The sequence below is a fragment of the Mesoplodon densirostris genome, chromosome 2 (assembly GCF_025265405.1).
Source record: "Mesoplodon densirostris isolate mMesDen1 chromosome 2, mMesDen1 primary haplotype, whole genome shotgun sequence".
NCBI lineage: Eukaryota > Metazoa > Chordata > Mammalia > Artiodactyla > Ziphiidae > Mesoplodon > Mesoplodon densirostris.
Genome location: NC_082662.1, coordinates 34,065,646 through 34,083,990, shown reverse-complemented (window position 1 = coordinate 34,083,990; position 18,345 = coordinate 34,065,646). Strand labels below are relative to the sequence as shown.

The 18,345-nt window shown below is 40.1% G+C and overlaps 1 protein-coding gene across 7 annotated transcripts in view; it reads right to left on the bottom strand.

Moving 5' to 3' along the window:
- Positions 1–2,387: 2,387 nt before the first annotated feature.
- ZNF684 (zinc finger protein 684) overlaps positions 2,388–18,345 on the bottom strand; it is a 57,000-nt gene continuing 41,042 nt past the window's right edge. For 3 of the 7 annotated variants that reach the window (XM_060089593.1, XM_060089592.1, XM_060089594.1), the window contains 4 exons: positions 12,725–12,833; positions 8,983–9,109; positions 8,192–8,287; positions 2,388–3,804 (listed from right to left, as the gene is read on the bottom strand). In XM_060089593.1, coding sequence (XP_059945576.1) covers positions 2,879–3,804; positions 8,192–8,287; positions 8,983–9,109; positions 12,725–12,727 — 1,152 coding nt within the window. In that variant the 5' untranslated portion in view covers positions 12,728–12,833 and the 3' untranslated portion in view covers positions 2,388–2,878. Of the gene's footprint in view, positions 3,805–8,191; positions 8,288–8,982; positions 9,110–12,724; positions 12,834–13,371; positions 13,497–18,345 lie in introns of those variants that run through there. The other 4 variants (XM_060089595.1, XM_060089591.1, XM_060089598.1 and 1 more) reach the window with 4 other exon arrangements.

Here is an 18,345-nt window from a genome sequence, read left to right as displayed (position 1 = left end):
TGTATTTACAATAGCCAGGACATGGAAGCAACCTAAGTGTCCATCAACAGATGAATGGATAAAGAAGATGTGGCACATATATACAATGGAATATTACTCAGCCATAAAAAGAAACAAAATTGAGCTATTTGTAATGAGGTGGATGGACCTAGAGTCTGTCATGCAGAGTGAAGTAAGTCAGAAAGAGAAAGACGAATACTGTGTGCTGACACACATATATGGAATTTAAGGAAAAAAAATGTCCTGAAGAACATAGGGGTAAGACAGGAATAAAGACACAGACCTACTAGAGAATGGACTTGAGGATGTGGGGAGGGGGAAGGGTACGCTGTGACAAAGTGAAAGAGAGGCATGGGGCTTCCCTGGTGGCGCAGTGGTTGAGAGTCCGCCTGCCGATGCAGGGGACACGGGTTCGTGCCCCGATCCCGGAAGATCCCACATGCCGCGGAGCGGCTGGGCCCGCGAGCCATGGCCGCGGAGCCTGTGTGTCCGGAGCCTGTGCTCCGCAACGGGAGAGGCCACAGCAGTGAGAGGCCCGCGTACAGCAAAAAAAAAAAAAAAAAAAAAAAGAGAGGCATGGACATATATACACTACCAAACGTAAGGTAGATAGCTAGTGGGATGCAGCCGCATAGCACAGGGAGATCAGCTCTGTGCTTTGTGACCACCTGGAGGGGTGGGATAGGGAGGGTGGGAGGGAGATGCAAGAGGGAGGGGATATGGGAACTTATGTATATGTATAACTGATTCATTTTGTTATAAAGCAGAAACTAACACACCATTGTTAAGCAATTATACTCCAATAAAGATGTTAAAAAAAAAAGGGAACAAATAGTTTAATTCAGAGCTCAGATCATAATACCAAATACTCATTCTAGCAGCTATGAGACAGTCCCCACCCTCCAAGGGTGTCTGCCTTCTTGCTGTCTTAAACTATATTTGCTCAGATACTAATATTACTGCTAAAGTCAGGAGCTGAGAAAGAGCTAGGAGGGGAAGAGAAAATGTTAAATAAGTCAAAGTGACAGCTTTAAAGGGAAGTGAGAGAAAAGGCAGTCTAAATTGAAAAAAGATCCCTGAGTTTATAATTAATTTACATATATACTTCTGTGGTTTGCCAAGTGATTTGGTGTGACTACCTAAGTTTAATTAGCATACAGTCTGAGAATGAAAACTCTGTAAGACAAGGCTTCACTTAGATTTGATGGATATTCAGAAAATCACTCTCATTCACGTCTTTGTCACCATCACCCTGCAAAAATGTTAATGAGGGAAAACAATTCCAAGTTCACACACATAATCCCAAAACTTATGCTTACAAGAGAAAACCTGATTTTGTGAATATAGGTTCAAGCTCAATGCAGTACCTAACCTTCAACCAAGTCTGAAGAAAGGGCTTAAAGACTCATATTAGCAAGCAACACTTAAAGTGAAATACAGACTTTTCACTTAAATCATTGTGAGTTCATGTGTCTTTAAAGGGAATACACAGAATTTATGTAATGTCAAATTATAAAAGAGTTGCTAAGAAGTTCAAGGAAGCAGAAACACTTTTCAATATAGCTTGATATGATACCTATGGTAGTCACCTGGAAATTTCCAAACAAGCCTGAGATACCTCTGAATCGATTTCCTAAACAAAAAGGTAATAATTGATTTCAATAATAATATAGACAATTTAATTTTATTTTAATCAATAATATTGATTTTAATAATTTCCTTCCAGAAGTCTCACAAAGTATTATGACATCTAATTTTTCTAAACTAAGTACCCCAGTTTTATACTGCTTTAGGTTCACTCCTACTTATGTAGCTGCTGCAGTAAAATAGGATGGCTTTTATTTATGACTATTTATCTGGAGAAATGCCTCTTTCCCTGTACTAAGTGCTTAGAGTAATACAGAACACAGCTGTCTTCTTCAGTGTCCGGTTAATCAGGATTAAATACACACACGCACATACACACACACACACACACACACACACACACACACACGCACGTTTTGCAGAGAGAAGAAAACATATTACACAATGTCCTCAGCTGAGCAGAGCAGAAGACTTCGTAACTGTCCCTGACTATTATTTAAGAGGAGGCTCAAGAAGGCTCAGTAACAACTGCCGTAATTATTCATAGTGCCACAAAATGGTTAGAGATCAAGTTCACAGCACTGACTTTCATCCTACATAATAAACCATATTATTTCATTTATATTTGGCAATTCTGGATATGGTGATTTTAGGCTTTGAAGAGACAATGATGGTATTTACCAGAGATCTTAATAGATATAATTTTAGAAGGGGTTTAAGTTTTATTTATACATTTTTTATTGTAGTAAAATGTACAGAACATAAAATGTAGTATCTAAACCATTTTTAAGTGTACAATTCACTGGCATTAAGTACGTTCACAATGTTATGCAACCATCGTTATAACAGATAAAATTTTGTATAATGTGCATAGCATGTATTTCAAACCCACGGTTATACAAATTTCTTAAGCAATGCAGACATTTGTATAAATTGTGTAAAAATCATAAATCAGGGGCAGTGTACACATGCAATTATAGTGAGTCTGATGCCTTAATTATTCAATTTTTCACAACTTCCTCAGTTTTACTGTAAAGTTGTCTGTAGCTCAAAATATTCTGTAATCTTTTCAATAAAATTAGTAATATCACTTATAGAACATGAATTTCAGAACATGCTTTTCCACATTTATTCAACTGATAGGGTTTTTCTCATGATGAATTCTTTGCTGCTTCAATAAAAGGCTAATTTTAAGTTTTCCCACATTTACAAAGCTCCCTTGTTTTTATGACTTCTTTGATGGAGAATAAGATGTATCTTCCAGTTAAAAGATTTCCCACATGTGTTGCATTTATTTTGTTGCTCTGCTGTGAGTTGAGTAATGTTTAAGGAGATGTGATCTCTTGATGAAGGCTTTGCCACATTCAGTGCACCCGTGGGGTTTCTCGCCTGTATGAATTCTCTGATGCATGACCAACACTGATGAGTCTGCAAAGGCTTTGCCACATTCTCTGCATTGGTATGGTTTCTCGCCTGTATGGATTCTGGAGTGTTTATAAAGGGATGAACCGTACTTGAAGCTTTTCCCACACTCCTTACATTCAAATGAGTTCTCAGGTGTGTGTGATTTCACATGCTGAGTAAAGGAGGAGTTCCACGTGAATGATTTCCCACATTGACCACATTCATAAGGCTTCTCTCCAGTGTGGAGTCTCTGATGGACCACGAGTTGTGCTTTATGCGTAAAAGCTTTCCCACAATCACTGCACACAAAGGGTCTCTCTCCACTATGAATTTTTTGATGAGCTGCAAGGTGTCCCTTACTGTTAAAGGCTTTCCCACAGTCACTGCATTCAAAGGTTTTTTTTTTCCTTGTATGCTCTTTTTCATGTCTAATGAGATGAGACTTCTTTTGGAAGGTTTTCCCACATTCACTGCACCCAAAGGTTTTTTTCCTTCTGTGCTTTCTTTCATGTCTAATAAGACACAACTTGTTTTTGAAGGCTTTTCCACATTCCTTGTATTCGTAAGAGTTTTCTCTGATATAACTTTTATTATAACTAAGAAAGTATAAGTTAGGTTGCAAACACTTTCCATTTGATTCACATTTATGCTGTTTTTGTCTTGAAGAAATAAAATTTATATTCAGATTACAATTTTGGACTGTCTCGTTGGTCAGTGTTTTCTTGAAGGTGAACATACCTTGGTTCAAAAAACTGTCTTTGCTTCCTTCTCCTTCCTGTCCCTCTAGCTCATCATCAAGTAAGCAGATAACTTCTAAAAAGGAGTAAAATGAAACATTCTCAGTTACTCCTTCCAATATCATGTAATAGAAAGAAATTTTTAAAGTCTATGTTTTCGGGCAAGGATGCCAATTCTGACCACTTCTAGTCAACATAGTACTAAAATCCTAGCTAGACCAATTAGGTAAGAAAAAGAAACAAAAACATCCAAATGGGGAAGGAAGAAGTAAAAGAATCTCTGTTCATTGATGACATGATCTTGTATTCAGAAAACCCTAAAGATTCCATGAAAAAACTCTTAGAACTAACAAATTCACCAAAGTTGTAGGATACAAAATCAACATAAAAAAATCAGTTGTCTTTCTATACCCTAAAAGCAAACAATCTGAAAAGGAAATTAAGAAAACAATCCATTTACAATAGCATCAAAAAGAATAAAATAAAGGAGATGAAAGACCTGTACACTGACAACTACAGAACACTTCTGAAAGAGATTAAAGAAAACACAAATAAATGGAAAGACATTTTCCATTTTCTGTGTTCATGGACTACTGTTAAAATGTCCCAAATGTACCCAAATGTATCTACAGATTAAGTGCAATCCCAGTGGAATTTTTTGCAGAATTTGAAAAAGCAATTCTAGGGGCCTTCCCTGGTGGTGCAATGGTTAAGAATCCTCCTGCCGGGACTTCCCTGGTGGCACAATGGTTAAGAATCCGCCTGCCAATGCAGGGGACACGGGTTCAAGCCCTGGTCTGGGAAGATCCCACATGCTGCAGAGCAACTAAGCCTGTGTGCCACAATTACTGAGCCTGCACTCTGGAGCCCACGAGCCACAACTACTGAGCCCGTGTGCCACAACTACTGAAGCCCACGCGCCTAGAGCCCATGCTCTGCAACAAGAGGAGACACCCCAATAAGAAGCCCGCGCACCACCACGAAGAGTAGCCCCCGCTTGCTGCAACTAGAGAAAGCCCGTGCACAGCAATGAAGACCCAATGCAGCCAAAAATCAATCAATAAAATAAATAAATTTATATATATAAAAAAGAAGAATTCACTTGCCAATGCAGGGGACAAGGGTTTGAGCCCTTGTCTGGGCTCGCACAGCAACAAAGAACCAATGCAGCCAAAAATAAATTTAAAAATAAATTAATTAACTAAAAAAAAAGAAAAAGCAATTCTAAAATTCGTATGGAACCACGAAGGACTCCCAAGAGCTGAAGCAATCTTGAGTAAGAACAAAGCAACAGGCCTCACATTTCCTGTCTTGAAATCACATCACAAAATTACAGTAATCAAAACTGTACTTTACGGTACTGGCATAAAGACAGACATATAGACCAACGGAAAAGAACAGAGATCCCAGAAATAAGCCCACGCACATATGGTCTTCAAGAAGTGTGCCAAGACAACACAATGGGGAAAGAATAGTTTCTTCAACAAATAGTGCTGGGAAAACCAGATACCCACATGTAAAAGAGTGAAATTGGACCCCAATCTTACACCACACACAAAAATCAACTCAAAATGTATTAAAGACTTAAACATAAGATCTGAAACTATAAAACTCCTAGAAGAAAAGATAGGGGAAAACTTCAGAATATTGGTGCTCACAATGATTTCTTGGATAGGGAACCAAAAGCACTGACAAAAAGAGCAAAAATAGACAAGTGGTACTACAGCAAACTAAAAAGTTTCCGTCAAGAAAAGGAAACAATTAATAGAGTGAAAAGGCAACCTACAGAATGGGAAAAAATATTTTTAAAACATATATTGGATAAGTTGTTAATATCCAAAATATATAAGGAACCCTTACAACTCAATAGCAAAAAATGGGCAAAGAACTTTAATAGACATTTCTCCAAAGGAGACATACAAATGGTCAACAGGTATATGAAAAGATGCTCAACATCACTAATTATCAGGGAATTGCAATTCAAAACCACAATAAGATATCACCTCACACCTGTTAGGATGTCCATTAAAAAACAAACAAAAAATATAACAAGTGTTGGCAAGAATGTGGAGAAATTAGAACACTGGTGTACTGTTGGTGTGCATGTAAAATGGTACAGCCACTATGGAAAATGGTATGGAGTTTCCTCAAAATATCAAAAATTGAACCACCATATCATCCAGCAATCCCACTTCTGGGTATTTATCAAAAGAATTGAAAACAGGATTTCCTAGAGATATTAGCACTCCTGTGCTCACTGCAGCATTATTCACAATAGCCAAGAGTTGAAAACAATCTAAATGTCCACTGACAGATGAATGGATAAAGGAAATATGGTATATACATACTTTAAAAAAGAAGGAGGGCTTCCCTGGTGGCGCAGTGGTTGAGAGTCCACCTGCCGATGCAGGGGACACGGGTTCGTGCCCCGGTCTGGGAAGATCCCACATGCCGCGGAGCGGCTGGGCCCGTGAGCCATGGCCGCTGAGCCTGCGCATCCGGAGCCTGTGCTCCGCAACAGGAGAGGCCACAACAGTGAGAAGCCCACGTACCACAAAAAAAAAAAAAAAAAAAAAAGAAGGAAATCCTTCATGTGCTACAACATGGATGAACATCAAGGACATTAGGCTAAGTGAAATCAGCCAGTCACAGAAGGACAAAAACTGCATGATAGCATTTACATAAGGTATTTTAAATAGTCAAACCTATATAAGCAGAAAGTAGAGTAGTGGTTGCCAGGGGCAGGGAGGAGTGGGAAATGGCGAGTTGTTCAATGGGTTTAGAGTTTCAGTCCTGCAAGATGAGGAAGTTCTGGAGATCCCCTGTACACCAACGTGCATACAGTTAACAATATTGTACTATACACTTAAAAGTTTGCCAATGAGGGTAAGTTTCATATTATGCTTTTTTTTTTACCACACACATGCAAAAAGTCTCTGGTTTCAGGTCTAGTCTCCCATTCTGGACTACAAAACAAAAAAGAAATCTGTATTTGTCCTGCCCTGGGCATTAAGAAGAAACTGCTGAAATGGAGGCTTCTGGAAAACAATAATGAGAACAAGTAGCTTTTTCTATTTATAAATATGACTTTCCATTCTGTGAAAGATGATAAAACAGGCACAAAGTAATGTTATAACAGTGACAAAGAAAGTTAAAAAGGGCTCTTAACAAGGATGCAGAGTAGCTCTGAGAGTGGGGAGAGCCATTTCAGAGGAATCAATGAGGAGAGTAACCAGGGGAACAAGGAGATAAAGGCATTCTGAGAAATGAGAAGAGCTAGACTGGGTTGGGGAAATTTGACCAGAGTCAAAATCTACAACATCTAATAATTAAGTTATCCTGTTAGGATGCTCCCGAGTCTCCTTCACACACTTCTTCTCCTTCCTCATCCTGCACACAACCACCAAAGAACTGTCAAGCCATTAACTCCCTTTTACCTATAGGCACTTTCCTATATCCTCTCTAGCCACCCAAGCCACAGTTGAGGCCTATTTGTAGAAAGTTCTCCAACTCCACTTCTGCTAGGATTCATTCTCCAATGCCTACACATACCCAGGAACACAGAGGCTCAGCAGAACATTGAAAAGAGACCAGATGTCAATTCTTTTGCTTCTATCATCAGTTATTTCTACTACTTGATAAGAATTTTTCCTGAAAAATAATCCTATTTTTTTATAACCTCTTTCAACCTTCCAGACGTACTAGCCTCCAAAACTCTGCTTTGCCCCTGACACCACACTCTTTAACTCAAATTTCACATTTTGGTTTCCACACATACAGATTCCATTATTTCTGGGGATCTGAACCATAAGACTCCTAGGCTTTACCAACTTTTGCCTTTATATGCTGTGTGGTTAAGAAAGTTAACTCTGACTGCTGTTACTATGGTGCCACACCATGTCCAAAACAACATCATCACTGCTCAAAACCCTACAAATGCTAAGTCCACTGATATAATAATGTTAGGGAAAATGGAGGAGAAGGCAATTCTTCACTGTTTCTGAGCTTGCCTTCCATCAAGGGAGAACCTTATTAGTGTAACAATTTGGACTCTTACCTCATTCCTTATTTCTCAAATAAACACAATCTGATTACATTATTAGAAATAGATGTATGGAAAGATCTGCCATCATGCTGAGGAGGGAAGAAGAATCAGGATTCTAGGAACTGAGAGAACCAACAAGCACTTCGATGGAACAGGCAGCGTGAGGAGCCAGAGCAGAGAGGAAGGACATCCTCCCACACAAGAACTGAGAAACAGAAAGAGCAGCCACGTGGCAGAGTGGAAGTGGAGGTGTCATCTGGGGATCTGAGGATGTTGTGTCAGGTGTACCCAGTCACTTTCAAAGGTGTGTGGTTTTAAGAGGTGCTTCCTACAAAGTATTTCAGAGGCGCCTGTCCCTCACTCACCAACTGGGATCTCAGTTCCAGAGACTCCCATCTACCTGCTTTCTCTGACTCACCTGGAGAGTGCCAATGTGGGTTCTCTCCCTCCACCATCCATGGCTCTTGTCCTTGCTCCACCTTGAAGATCACTTTTGTTTTGGTGACTGGACACCCTGTTCATGGGAAACAACACAGAACTGGGGACAAAGTGCTAGGAACAAACGACTACCTCACAATTCGGGTTTGTCTCCTGGAGTCTTAGGGCCTGTGAAGATAACAAACTTTAGAAGAGAAAAGACCCTTCTTCATTTGGGAGGCAGAAGCATTAAACATACTACCTGATCCCCAAAGGGGATTATGAATCTTTGACTGGACTAAGCTGGTGGCGCAGTGGTTAAGAATCCACCTGCCAACGCAGGGGACAAGGGCTCGAGCCCTGGTCCGGGAAGATCCCACATGCCGAGGAGCAACGAGGCCCGTGCACCACAACTACCAAGCCTGCTCTCTAGAGCTCGCAGTCCTAACTACTAAGCCCATGTGCCACAACTACTGAAGCCCACGCACCTAGAGCCCGTGCTCCGTAACAAGAGAAGCCACCGAAATGAGAAGCCCACGCACCACAACGAAGAGAAGCCCCTGCTCGCCACACTAGAGAAACAGAAAGCCCACATGCAAGCGAAGAACACCCAACACGGCCATAAATAAACAAACAAACAAACAGAAATAGCAAAAACAAAGAAAAAGATTCTTTGACCACTAAAATTCGGGGTCAAACTTACTAATGCTTCAGAATGTTCACAGGTTTCTCAAGTCTTAAAGGAAGGGTACGATTAGTATATCCTGAGTTACACAGGGAAATTGTCCTTACCCACTGAGATGAGGTTTCTAAAGTTCTCCAGCATCACATCCCAATACAGCTTCCTCTGAGCATATCCCAGCAGCTGCCACTCCTCCAGGGTGAAGTCCACGGCCACATCCTGGAATGTCACTGATCCCTGTAATAGTATATTCATTTTCGACCTGAAGTGAGGACCACTGGGGCACGTGGAGAGGATTCAGAGCAATTCCTCTAATTATGTTCATATGTTCAGAGTTTGCAGTAAGTTACCTAGAATAACTAAAAACTACGTACTTGATTTAGAATTAAAATTTGTGATAGAAGAAAATCATATTAAAACTGTCCCACTATATACATATACACACATACGTATATATACATACGTATACATACATATATATGGAGAGAGGGAGAGGAAGAGAAGGAATAAGATAATACTAAGTTCACCGAGCATTGTTTTGGCCTCATGTATTCTGCTTATACAAAGGGACACTGAAAAACAGTCATATGAAAACGGCTACTCATTTATGACAAATCATCAAATTTTTTTCTTTCACGATAAGTGCCAGGAAAATCTTTATCTATGGAATTGTTATACCTTACTCTCTAGGACATGGCCAATAACTTCACCGATTGGGTATCCTGTTTTTATGACTGCCAAGATTAAGCATAAATTTGCATCTCAACATTACAAAGCATGTTCAGACCCTACGGCCTCCATATCAATTTTCTAATTTTTCTTCAATTTAAATTTCAATCTATATTTTTCCCATTTATATTCTTACCTATTAATACTTTTCCACTTTAATATATGGAGTCTTACAAGTCACTTCAAATTCACCAGAAAGCAAAGTGGAATTTGAATGAATAAATGGATGGATAGACGTATGGATGGATGGATATCTTGCCTGGAAGTTGGTCGCTTTCTGCAGCTCATGAGAAAGGACACTGATCTACAAAAACAAGACAGGGGGAGTCCCCTGCCTTTCCAGCCTAGAAATAAGTACCCATATGCCAGCTACAAAAAAACGTTACTGGGGGAAGAATGACCTTTCAAACAAGCAGGGAAGTCCATGTTATAGAAAGACCAACTTGTCCACTTTTAATCCTGATATGATCACAGAACTTGGATAAGGATGGTCTCTCTTGGGTAGGTGTATACATTTCTGCCCATTGATCTATTACAATTTATTGTTAATTTCTGATCTAGTGATTTCTTTTCTCCCAGAAACTTATCCCAAAGAAATAAAAATTGATGGATATGAAAATTAAAAGCCTGAGTTCTGGAGCCGGGCAACCGAGTTCAAATTCAGCTACTCCAACTTACTAGCAGCAATGACCCTGAGAAAGTCACTTAACTACTCTATACTTCAGTTTTCTTATCTGCAAAATGCTGACGATAATAGTACACACATCATAGGATTTTTACGAGGATTAAATAAGTGAATGCATGGAAACCACTCAGAACAATATGTGGTAAGCACTCAATAAGACTGTGACTATTTTTAAAAATAAAAAAGGGGAGAAAGGGAAAGATGAAAAATAATGTTTTTATATCATTGCTTATAATATGAAAACAGACAATAGCTTAAATGTCCATTAATAGAGTGTTGATTTTAAAAAAAAAGATGATAGCTTAAATGTCCATTAAAAGTGTTGATTAAAAAAAAGATGCTGTATAAAGATATTGCTTTGGAAAGAGGTTCCATTTATATTTGTAGGTGAAAAAAGTACGTTAAAATATATAACATGATCCTCCCCTCCCCTTTTAAAAGAATATGCACGCAGATACAGAGACACACAAGCTTGGTGTTCTCTGCAAATAAATAATAGCTATTTACAAAAATGTAAATAATTGCTATTTAGGGTTGTAAAGACAGCAGAATCATATGTAACTTCTATTTTATTTTTTTACATATTTGTACTTTCTAAATGTTTATAATGTATTATTTTTTCAAATATATACATATATATACATGTAAATATATAGTTTAAAAATACACATGTAAAATTTAAACAAAGGTCTGTAATGCCCTACAACATCTTGGTTCCACCTCTTCTAACCTCATCTACCTCAATCCTTCAAGCACCCTCCTACAGTCACTCTGATCAGACGTTCAGCTTTCTTGCTCTTCCTCCAAAATACCAAGGATGATTACTCAGGATCTCTGCACATCTCTTCTGCCTGGGCTGTTCTCCCACAGGGAAAAATCGAGATACTGCACAGCTCACTCTCTAAATTCCTTCAGGTCTCTGCTTACAGGTCACTTAGCAGTGAGGCTTTTCTTGACAACCTCAGATAAAAGAGCTTCCTCCCTCACGGTCACCACCACTCTGTACACCCATACTCTGTCTTTTTCTCCATTGCACCTACTATCAAATGACAGATTGTGTATCTGTTTATTTGGTTTTTGTTTCTCTACCTCCATGAAAAACATAGATTCTGTTTTGCTCACTGTGGTACACCAAGTACCAGAATGGTGTTTGGTCCACAACATACACTCAGCAAATATTTGCTGAATGACTCAAACTCCTTGTTACATGTTTTCAAAAGAAACTTATTAAGCAACTTTGGCCCACCTGAACTGTGATGCAGAGAATTTCCCTGGCAGGCGAGTGGTTAAGACTCCACACTTCCACTGCAGGGGGCACCTGTTCAATCCCTGGGCAGGGAACTAAGATACTGCATGCCGCTGCGGTGCGGCAAAACTTTTTTTTATTTTTATTTTTTTAATTTTTGGCTGCGCTAGGTCTTCATTGTTGCCCATGGGCTTTCTCTAGTTGTAGCAAGTGGGGGCTACTCTTCATTGCAGTGCGCGGGCTTCTCGTTGAGGTGGCTTCTCTTGTTGCAGAGCACGGGCTCTAGGCGCACAGGCTTCAGTAGTTGTGGCGCATGGGTTTAGTTGCTCCGCGGCATGTGGGATCTTCCCAGACCAGGGCTCAAACCCGTGTACCCTGTATTGGCAGGCGGATTCTTAACCACTGCACCACCAGGTAAGACCCGTGGCAAAACTTCTGAACTGTGATGCAGGAAAAAGAACAGTCTGGGAATTGAAGACTGGATTTCAGGCCTGACTCAGCCACTAACAAGCTGTGGGACTCTAGCACTCAACTGCCATCTCCTTAAAATGAAGAAGCAGAACCAGAAGACTCCTAAAAGTCCTCCTAGCACCATGAGGCTGTGATTACTCTGTAAACTAGTTCTGCATTTAGGTAAGGGAAGAAAGGGAATCAGCATAACCCCAAAGGGCAAATATGACAACTAAAATAGTAAGGAGCCAGCTTAATTGTGAAGGAAGCAATGAGGAAGGGAACGCACTGGTGTGAATGTGTGTTTGTGAGAGCCTGAGAGAGAGAGAAAGAGAGAAGGGGAATGAATAAATGTGTTTAGGAAAGAAGCAGAATTTCTTCTGTAGTAGCTCTTGATTCTTCTTTCCCTTGACCATACCCTCATTCTCCTCCAGTGAGTTTCATTTTCCTGTGGAGCCTGACCACATAAACCCATACTTCATTTTCTGTAATTCTCACCTCTCTCCTCAAACATTTGGGACAACACCTCCATAAACACAGTCCTTGATGGTACCTACATGTAATGCCATGAGTCAAGCCCTACTCTCACTAGATAGTAGAGACAGAAGTTGATTCTTGTCTCAACTGAAATGGGGTTAAAAAGTCACAGGTCAGGAGAGCCTCTTCCCGGGGTTAATCTGATGGAGAAGCAACACTCCTTCAACAGGAACCTTCACGTTGGGCCGCGATTCTTTAAACTCACCATCCTGTGGCCCTGGGTTGGCTTTTTGTAGATTTTAACCAGGGCCGCTGGAAACTGAAACAGGCAGGAATACGCAAGAGGGACCCTCAGGTTCAATTACACAGTCTTCCTGCAGAGACACCAAGAGTTCTCTCAATAACAATGATCACAAGTTGAAGTTCATTTAGCATTCACTCCTCAAGAATACAAACTAACTCTTTGTTTTAGGCAAAGTACTATGTTGCAAAAATAATTAAATTTGGGTAAAATGGCACTGAGTTTGAATACTCGCTCCTCCACTAACTAGTTGTGTGATTTGAAGCAGCTTCATACCTCCCTGTAAAACGATGAGTACACTTACAAAGTCATCGTGATAAACAAATGCCAATACTTTAAAATAATGTGCTTAACAGTGTCTGGCACTGGCTGTATTGGTTCTCTTCCCCGCCGCTTTGAAGTGGTTTACTGCCTTCGGCGAGTCAAAAATCTTGTGGAATGAGATGAGTTACAGTTCAACGCACAGGCGAGGGCTCCCTACGCGGTCCACACTACCTACAACACAGCAACGCAGACTGGCCCGCCACGCCCCAGCCAGACCTGGGCAGAAAGGAGCCCACAGCCCTTACTCGGCTTCCTCTGAGCCAAATGCCCCCGCGCATAGGAGTTACCTACAATTTTGCTTTCTTCACATGAACTGAGAAGCCGGTCTCTGCTCTCCACCTGCTCCTCAAGCCCTGCTGGCTCACCCGCGTTCAGTACTGAAACACGTGGAGGAACGCAAACACTTCCTGAGGTCCCCACTGCGCGTGTGCGGAAGTAGCGACCCACCCAGACCCTCCCCCCAGGGTTCTCTGAGGAAATCCACCAGAGACTACATTTCCCATAAGGCTCCCGGAGTTTTATATCCGTAAGGCCTCAGGGATTTCCTCTTCATCTAGCGGAGATTTCTAGTTTGATGTTGTTTGGGCTTCATGGAGAATCATATTGAAAGGAAACGTGTACGTAATTTTCACTGATTAATATAAACGTGGCATATAGAAAACATATGCCATATAGACGTGGTAAATAGAAAACAGTAATTTATTTAAAGGAAGAGTTTCTTCTTTTATTTTTAAAAAGAATTAAACTTAGTAACACTGTAATAACATATCATCTGTAAATAGTTTTAAAATCTAAACTATGTAAATTAATGTATTAGATCCCTGTTAAAAAGGTTTTTAGTTTCAGACAGCTTAGTTATGAGTATGTTTCAAAGCTTTATTACAATCTAGGTGTAAGGGAACAGCAAGAGGGCAATTTCAAGTTTCACTCAGGGAAAAGAGTTTATATAGGAAAAGAGAAGGGTTACATAATCGTTGGAGAGCTATAAAAATGAGAGTGTATCTAACAGGCATCAGGTTGGGTGGATAACTAGTTTCTATAACAAGTCTTAATTCCATTAAAGTCATTTAGAAATTGCTTATCAGGAATGATCATTTTTCCCAGAAGGAAGTCATGAATTATAGTATGCAAAAAAAAATGCTTTTCCCAGACGAGGTTTGGGACAATTTCTCTTTTATAGGTTTCTTCAGACCTTTCTCCTCCACCCCGCAGCCCCAGCTCTCTCTCTCTTTTTTTTTTTTTTTTTTTTTTTTTTTTTTTTTTGCGGTATGCGGGCCTCTCACTGTTGTGGCCTCTCCCGTTGCGGAGCACAGGCTCCGGACACGCAGGCCCAGTGGCCATGGCTCACGGGCCCAGCCGCTCCGCGGCATATGGGATCCTCCCAGACCGGGGCACGAACCCGTATCCCCTGCATCGGCAGGCGGACTCTCAACCACTGCGCCACCAGGGAGGCCCCTCTCTCTCTTTTTTTAAAAAATTATTTATTATTTATTAATTTATTTATGGCTGCATAGGGTCTTAGTTGCGGCACATGCGATCTTTCGTTGCGGCATTCGGGCTTCTCTCTAGTTGTGGCCCACAAGCTCAGTAGTTGTGGTGCATGGGCTTAGTTGCCCCGTGGCATGTGGGATCTTAGTTCCCTGACCAGGGATTGAACCCACATCCCCTGCATTGGAAGGCAGATTCTTAAGCACTGGACCACCAGAGAAGTCCCTTTTTTTTCTTTTTTTTTTAATGTGTGTATACTGTCAGGCCTTATCGTAAGCATATATCTAATATTCATTCAACAAAAACATGTTGCCTGAGTTCCTGTTATATACCAGACATTGATTTGGGTATGGAGTAGTGAGCAAAACAGACAAAAATGCCTGCCTTGTGGAGCTAATGTTCTATTTTATTAGATATTGATAAATGTTATGGAGAAAAATAGTGCAATGAAAGGGGACAAGCAGTAGTGGAGGGCTGCAGTTTTAAACAGAGTAGTCCAGGAAGGCCTCTCTTAGGAGATATTTGAGCAAAGACCTGAAGGAAATGAAGTTGCAAACTCATGCCAGATGAAAAAGGGTTTTAGGTAGAAGAAACAGCAAGAGCAAAGACCTGAAGCAGAAAGTGCCAAACACATTTAAAGAACAGCAAGGAGGACCATGTACCTGGAGAAGGGAGAATAATAAAGAGGTAAGGAGGGGTGAGGGCCCAGACTGTGGAGGGACTTGTAATCAATGTAAGGACTTTAGCTTTTCCTCTGAGTGAAAATAGAGGCTTCTGGAGAATTTTGGGCAGAGGAGTGGCATGGTCTGACTCAACTTTTAATATGATCACTCTGGCTGCTGTGTGGAGAATAAACTGGAAGAAAGCCAGGGTACAACCAGTTAGGAGGTCATTAGAATAATCAAGAAGTGAGATGATGGTGGCTCAGACCAAGTAGTAGCAGAAGAGCTAGTGAGAAGTAGTTGCATTCAAGGTCTAGTTTGAAGGCAGACTCGATACTGATTTACTGTAGATCATATGTAAGGTATGAGAGAAAAAGGAGACTCAAGGATGATTCCCAAGTTCCAGGTGTGAGCAAGTGAAAGGATGGAATTGCCATCAGATGAGATGGAGAAGGCTGCAAGAGGAGCACATCTAGGGAGAAAGAGAGAGAGCAGGACCTGTTTTGAACGTGTTGAGTTTGAGATGCCGATTAGAGACAACCAGGTGGTGAAGTTGGACAAATATGCTTGAATTCAGGAGTGATGTCTACAAGAAATACATTTGGGAGATATCATTATATAGATAGACTTTGAAACCATCAGACAAATGGGCTTACCAATGAAGAGCGTATAAAGAGAGAAGAGAAGAGGTCTGAGGATAGAGCCCTGGGATATTCCCAAGATGAGAGTTTGCAGAGATGAGAAGGACTCAGCAGGGAGACTTGAGAAGGAAAAATCAGTGAAGCAGGAGGAGAACCAGGAGAATGTGGCTGCTGTAAGCAACGTGGAAATAAATGCTTCACAGAGAACCGAGGGCTACATCGCGTCCTAAGCTGTTAATAATTAAGACCGACGACTTGGTCATTGGATACAGCAAGTAGAATTTTATCGGTGACCTTTACCAGAACAGTTTCAGCAGAGTGGTGTAGGGGAAAGCCTATTTGGAATGATTTTAAGAGAACATGACCTGAAAAGTCTAGATTGGGGGAATTTCAGTGAGACAAAGAGATGGTTTCTGTGGGGAAAAAAAAAATTCAAGAAGGAGAAAAAAAAAAAAGACGGAAGGGGAACGGGTAGATTAACAGAGTGCTAAAACTAGCACTTTGGTGAAAGTTTGATGAGGAACAGGATATTATTTCCCCTGAAAATTACTTAATTACCATTTTTCCCTTTGTAATTAATTAAGAGAGAAATGGTAATTTTACAATGTAGAAATGTGGTGGATGCCACCCTAACCAAGTAATTAAAGTTAAAGTGACCAGTAATGGGACTTCCCTGGTGGCGCAGTGGTTAAGAATCCACCTGCCAATGCAGGGGACACGGCTTTGAGCCCTGGTCCGGGAAGATCCCACATGCCACGAAACAACTAAGCCCGTGCGCCACAACTACTGAGCCCGCATGCCACAACTACTGAAGCCTGCACACCTAGATCCTGTGCTCCGCAACAAGAGAAGCCACCATGATGAGAAGCCTGCGCACCGCAATGAAGAGTAGCCCCTGCTCGCCACAACTAGAGAAAGCCCGCGTGCAGCAATGAAGACCCACCTCAGCCAAATAAGTAAATAACTAACTAAATAAATAAAAATTTAAAATAAAATTTAGAAAAAGTAAGATCACCAGTAATAAGACAAGTTTGACATTGTGCTTTCTGACATGAAATACTAAGAATATCACTTATGTGATATACTTGCCCAAATGCATAACTTGAATCTAATCATGAGGAATCATCAGACCAACCAAAACTGAGGGGCACTCTACAAAATAACTGGCCTGTACTCTCCAAAAATATCAGTGTCATGAAAGATGTTGAAGGGCTGAGGAATTGTTCCAGATTAAAGGAGTCTGAAGAAGTATGACAACTAAATACAATGGGTAATCCTGGTTTGGATCCTGAACCAGAAAAAAAAATTGTTAAGAAAAATGTTATTGGTTTAAATGCAATGTGGTATCTTGGATTGGATCCTAGATCAGAAAAAGGACATTTATTGAAAAACTAGTGAAAAATGAATAAAATCTGGAATTTAGTTAATTGTGATAAACCGGTGTTGGCTTCTTAGTTGTGCTCTGGTAATAAAAGATGTTAACTTTAGGGGCAATAATAGGTGAAGGATATATGGGAACTCTCGGTACTAGCTTTGAAACTTTTCTGTAAACCTAAAATTATTCCAAAATTAAAAATTTCTTTAAAAAAGAACAGTATTGAGACAATTGGGGAATTTTATGGATGATAGATTAGAGAATAGTATTATACCAGTGGTATATTTTTTTAAATTTTCATCATTGAACTGTGGTCATATAACAGAATGTCCATGTTCAAAGGGGTGAAATGTTATTGGACATCTTCTCAGCCTCACTTCTTCCTTTTTTTTTTTTCTGCCCACAGCATGCAGCTTGCAGGATCTCAGTTCCCCAACCAGGGATTGAACCCAGGCCACTGCAGTGAAAGCCCAGAATCCTACCCACTAGGCCACCAGGGAACTTCCTCTTCTTCCTTCTTTTGGTAACAGATCCTATTTTTCTTTGGGGGGACTACTCTGCTCCTATTACATGAGATCTTTGTGGTAATGTAAATCAAAGTTTTCTGTGGTATCAATCTGTCTTTTCAGCAGTATGCACTAGCTCACTGGAAATAATATGCTTTTAGTTTTGCAAAGGAAATTACTAAAACACTAAAGTGCTTCTAAAAAAATAAGAGACCATTGTTTTTTCCTCATCATAGGTGAGTTTAACACATTTGCAATTAATATTATTATTGATATGTTTTTATTTATTTCTACTTTTTTTGGCTTTCAATTTATTATATCATTTTCTGCAACTTACACCTTTCCTGCTCTGTTGGATTTATGAAGTTTTCATTATTGCCCTCTTCAGATTTTTAAGTTACACATTATATTTCTATGCTTTTCTAGTTACCCTTACCTTTTTTACACCTTTATAAATCCTAAACTCTCTTTTTCCAGAACTCAAGGACCCCTAAACTTAGATCTGCCTTTTCCACTTTTTCTGTTTTCTTCTTTTCATTATACTTTTTGTATTTCATTCTTAAAAATTAGCATATATGATATAATCAGA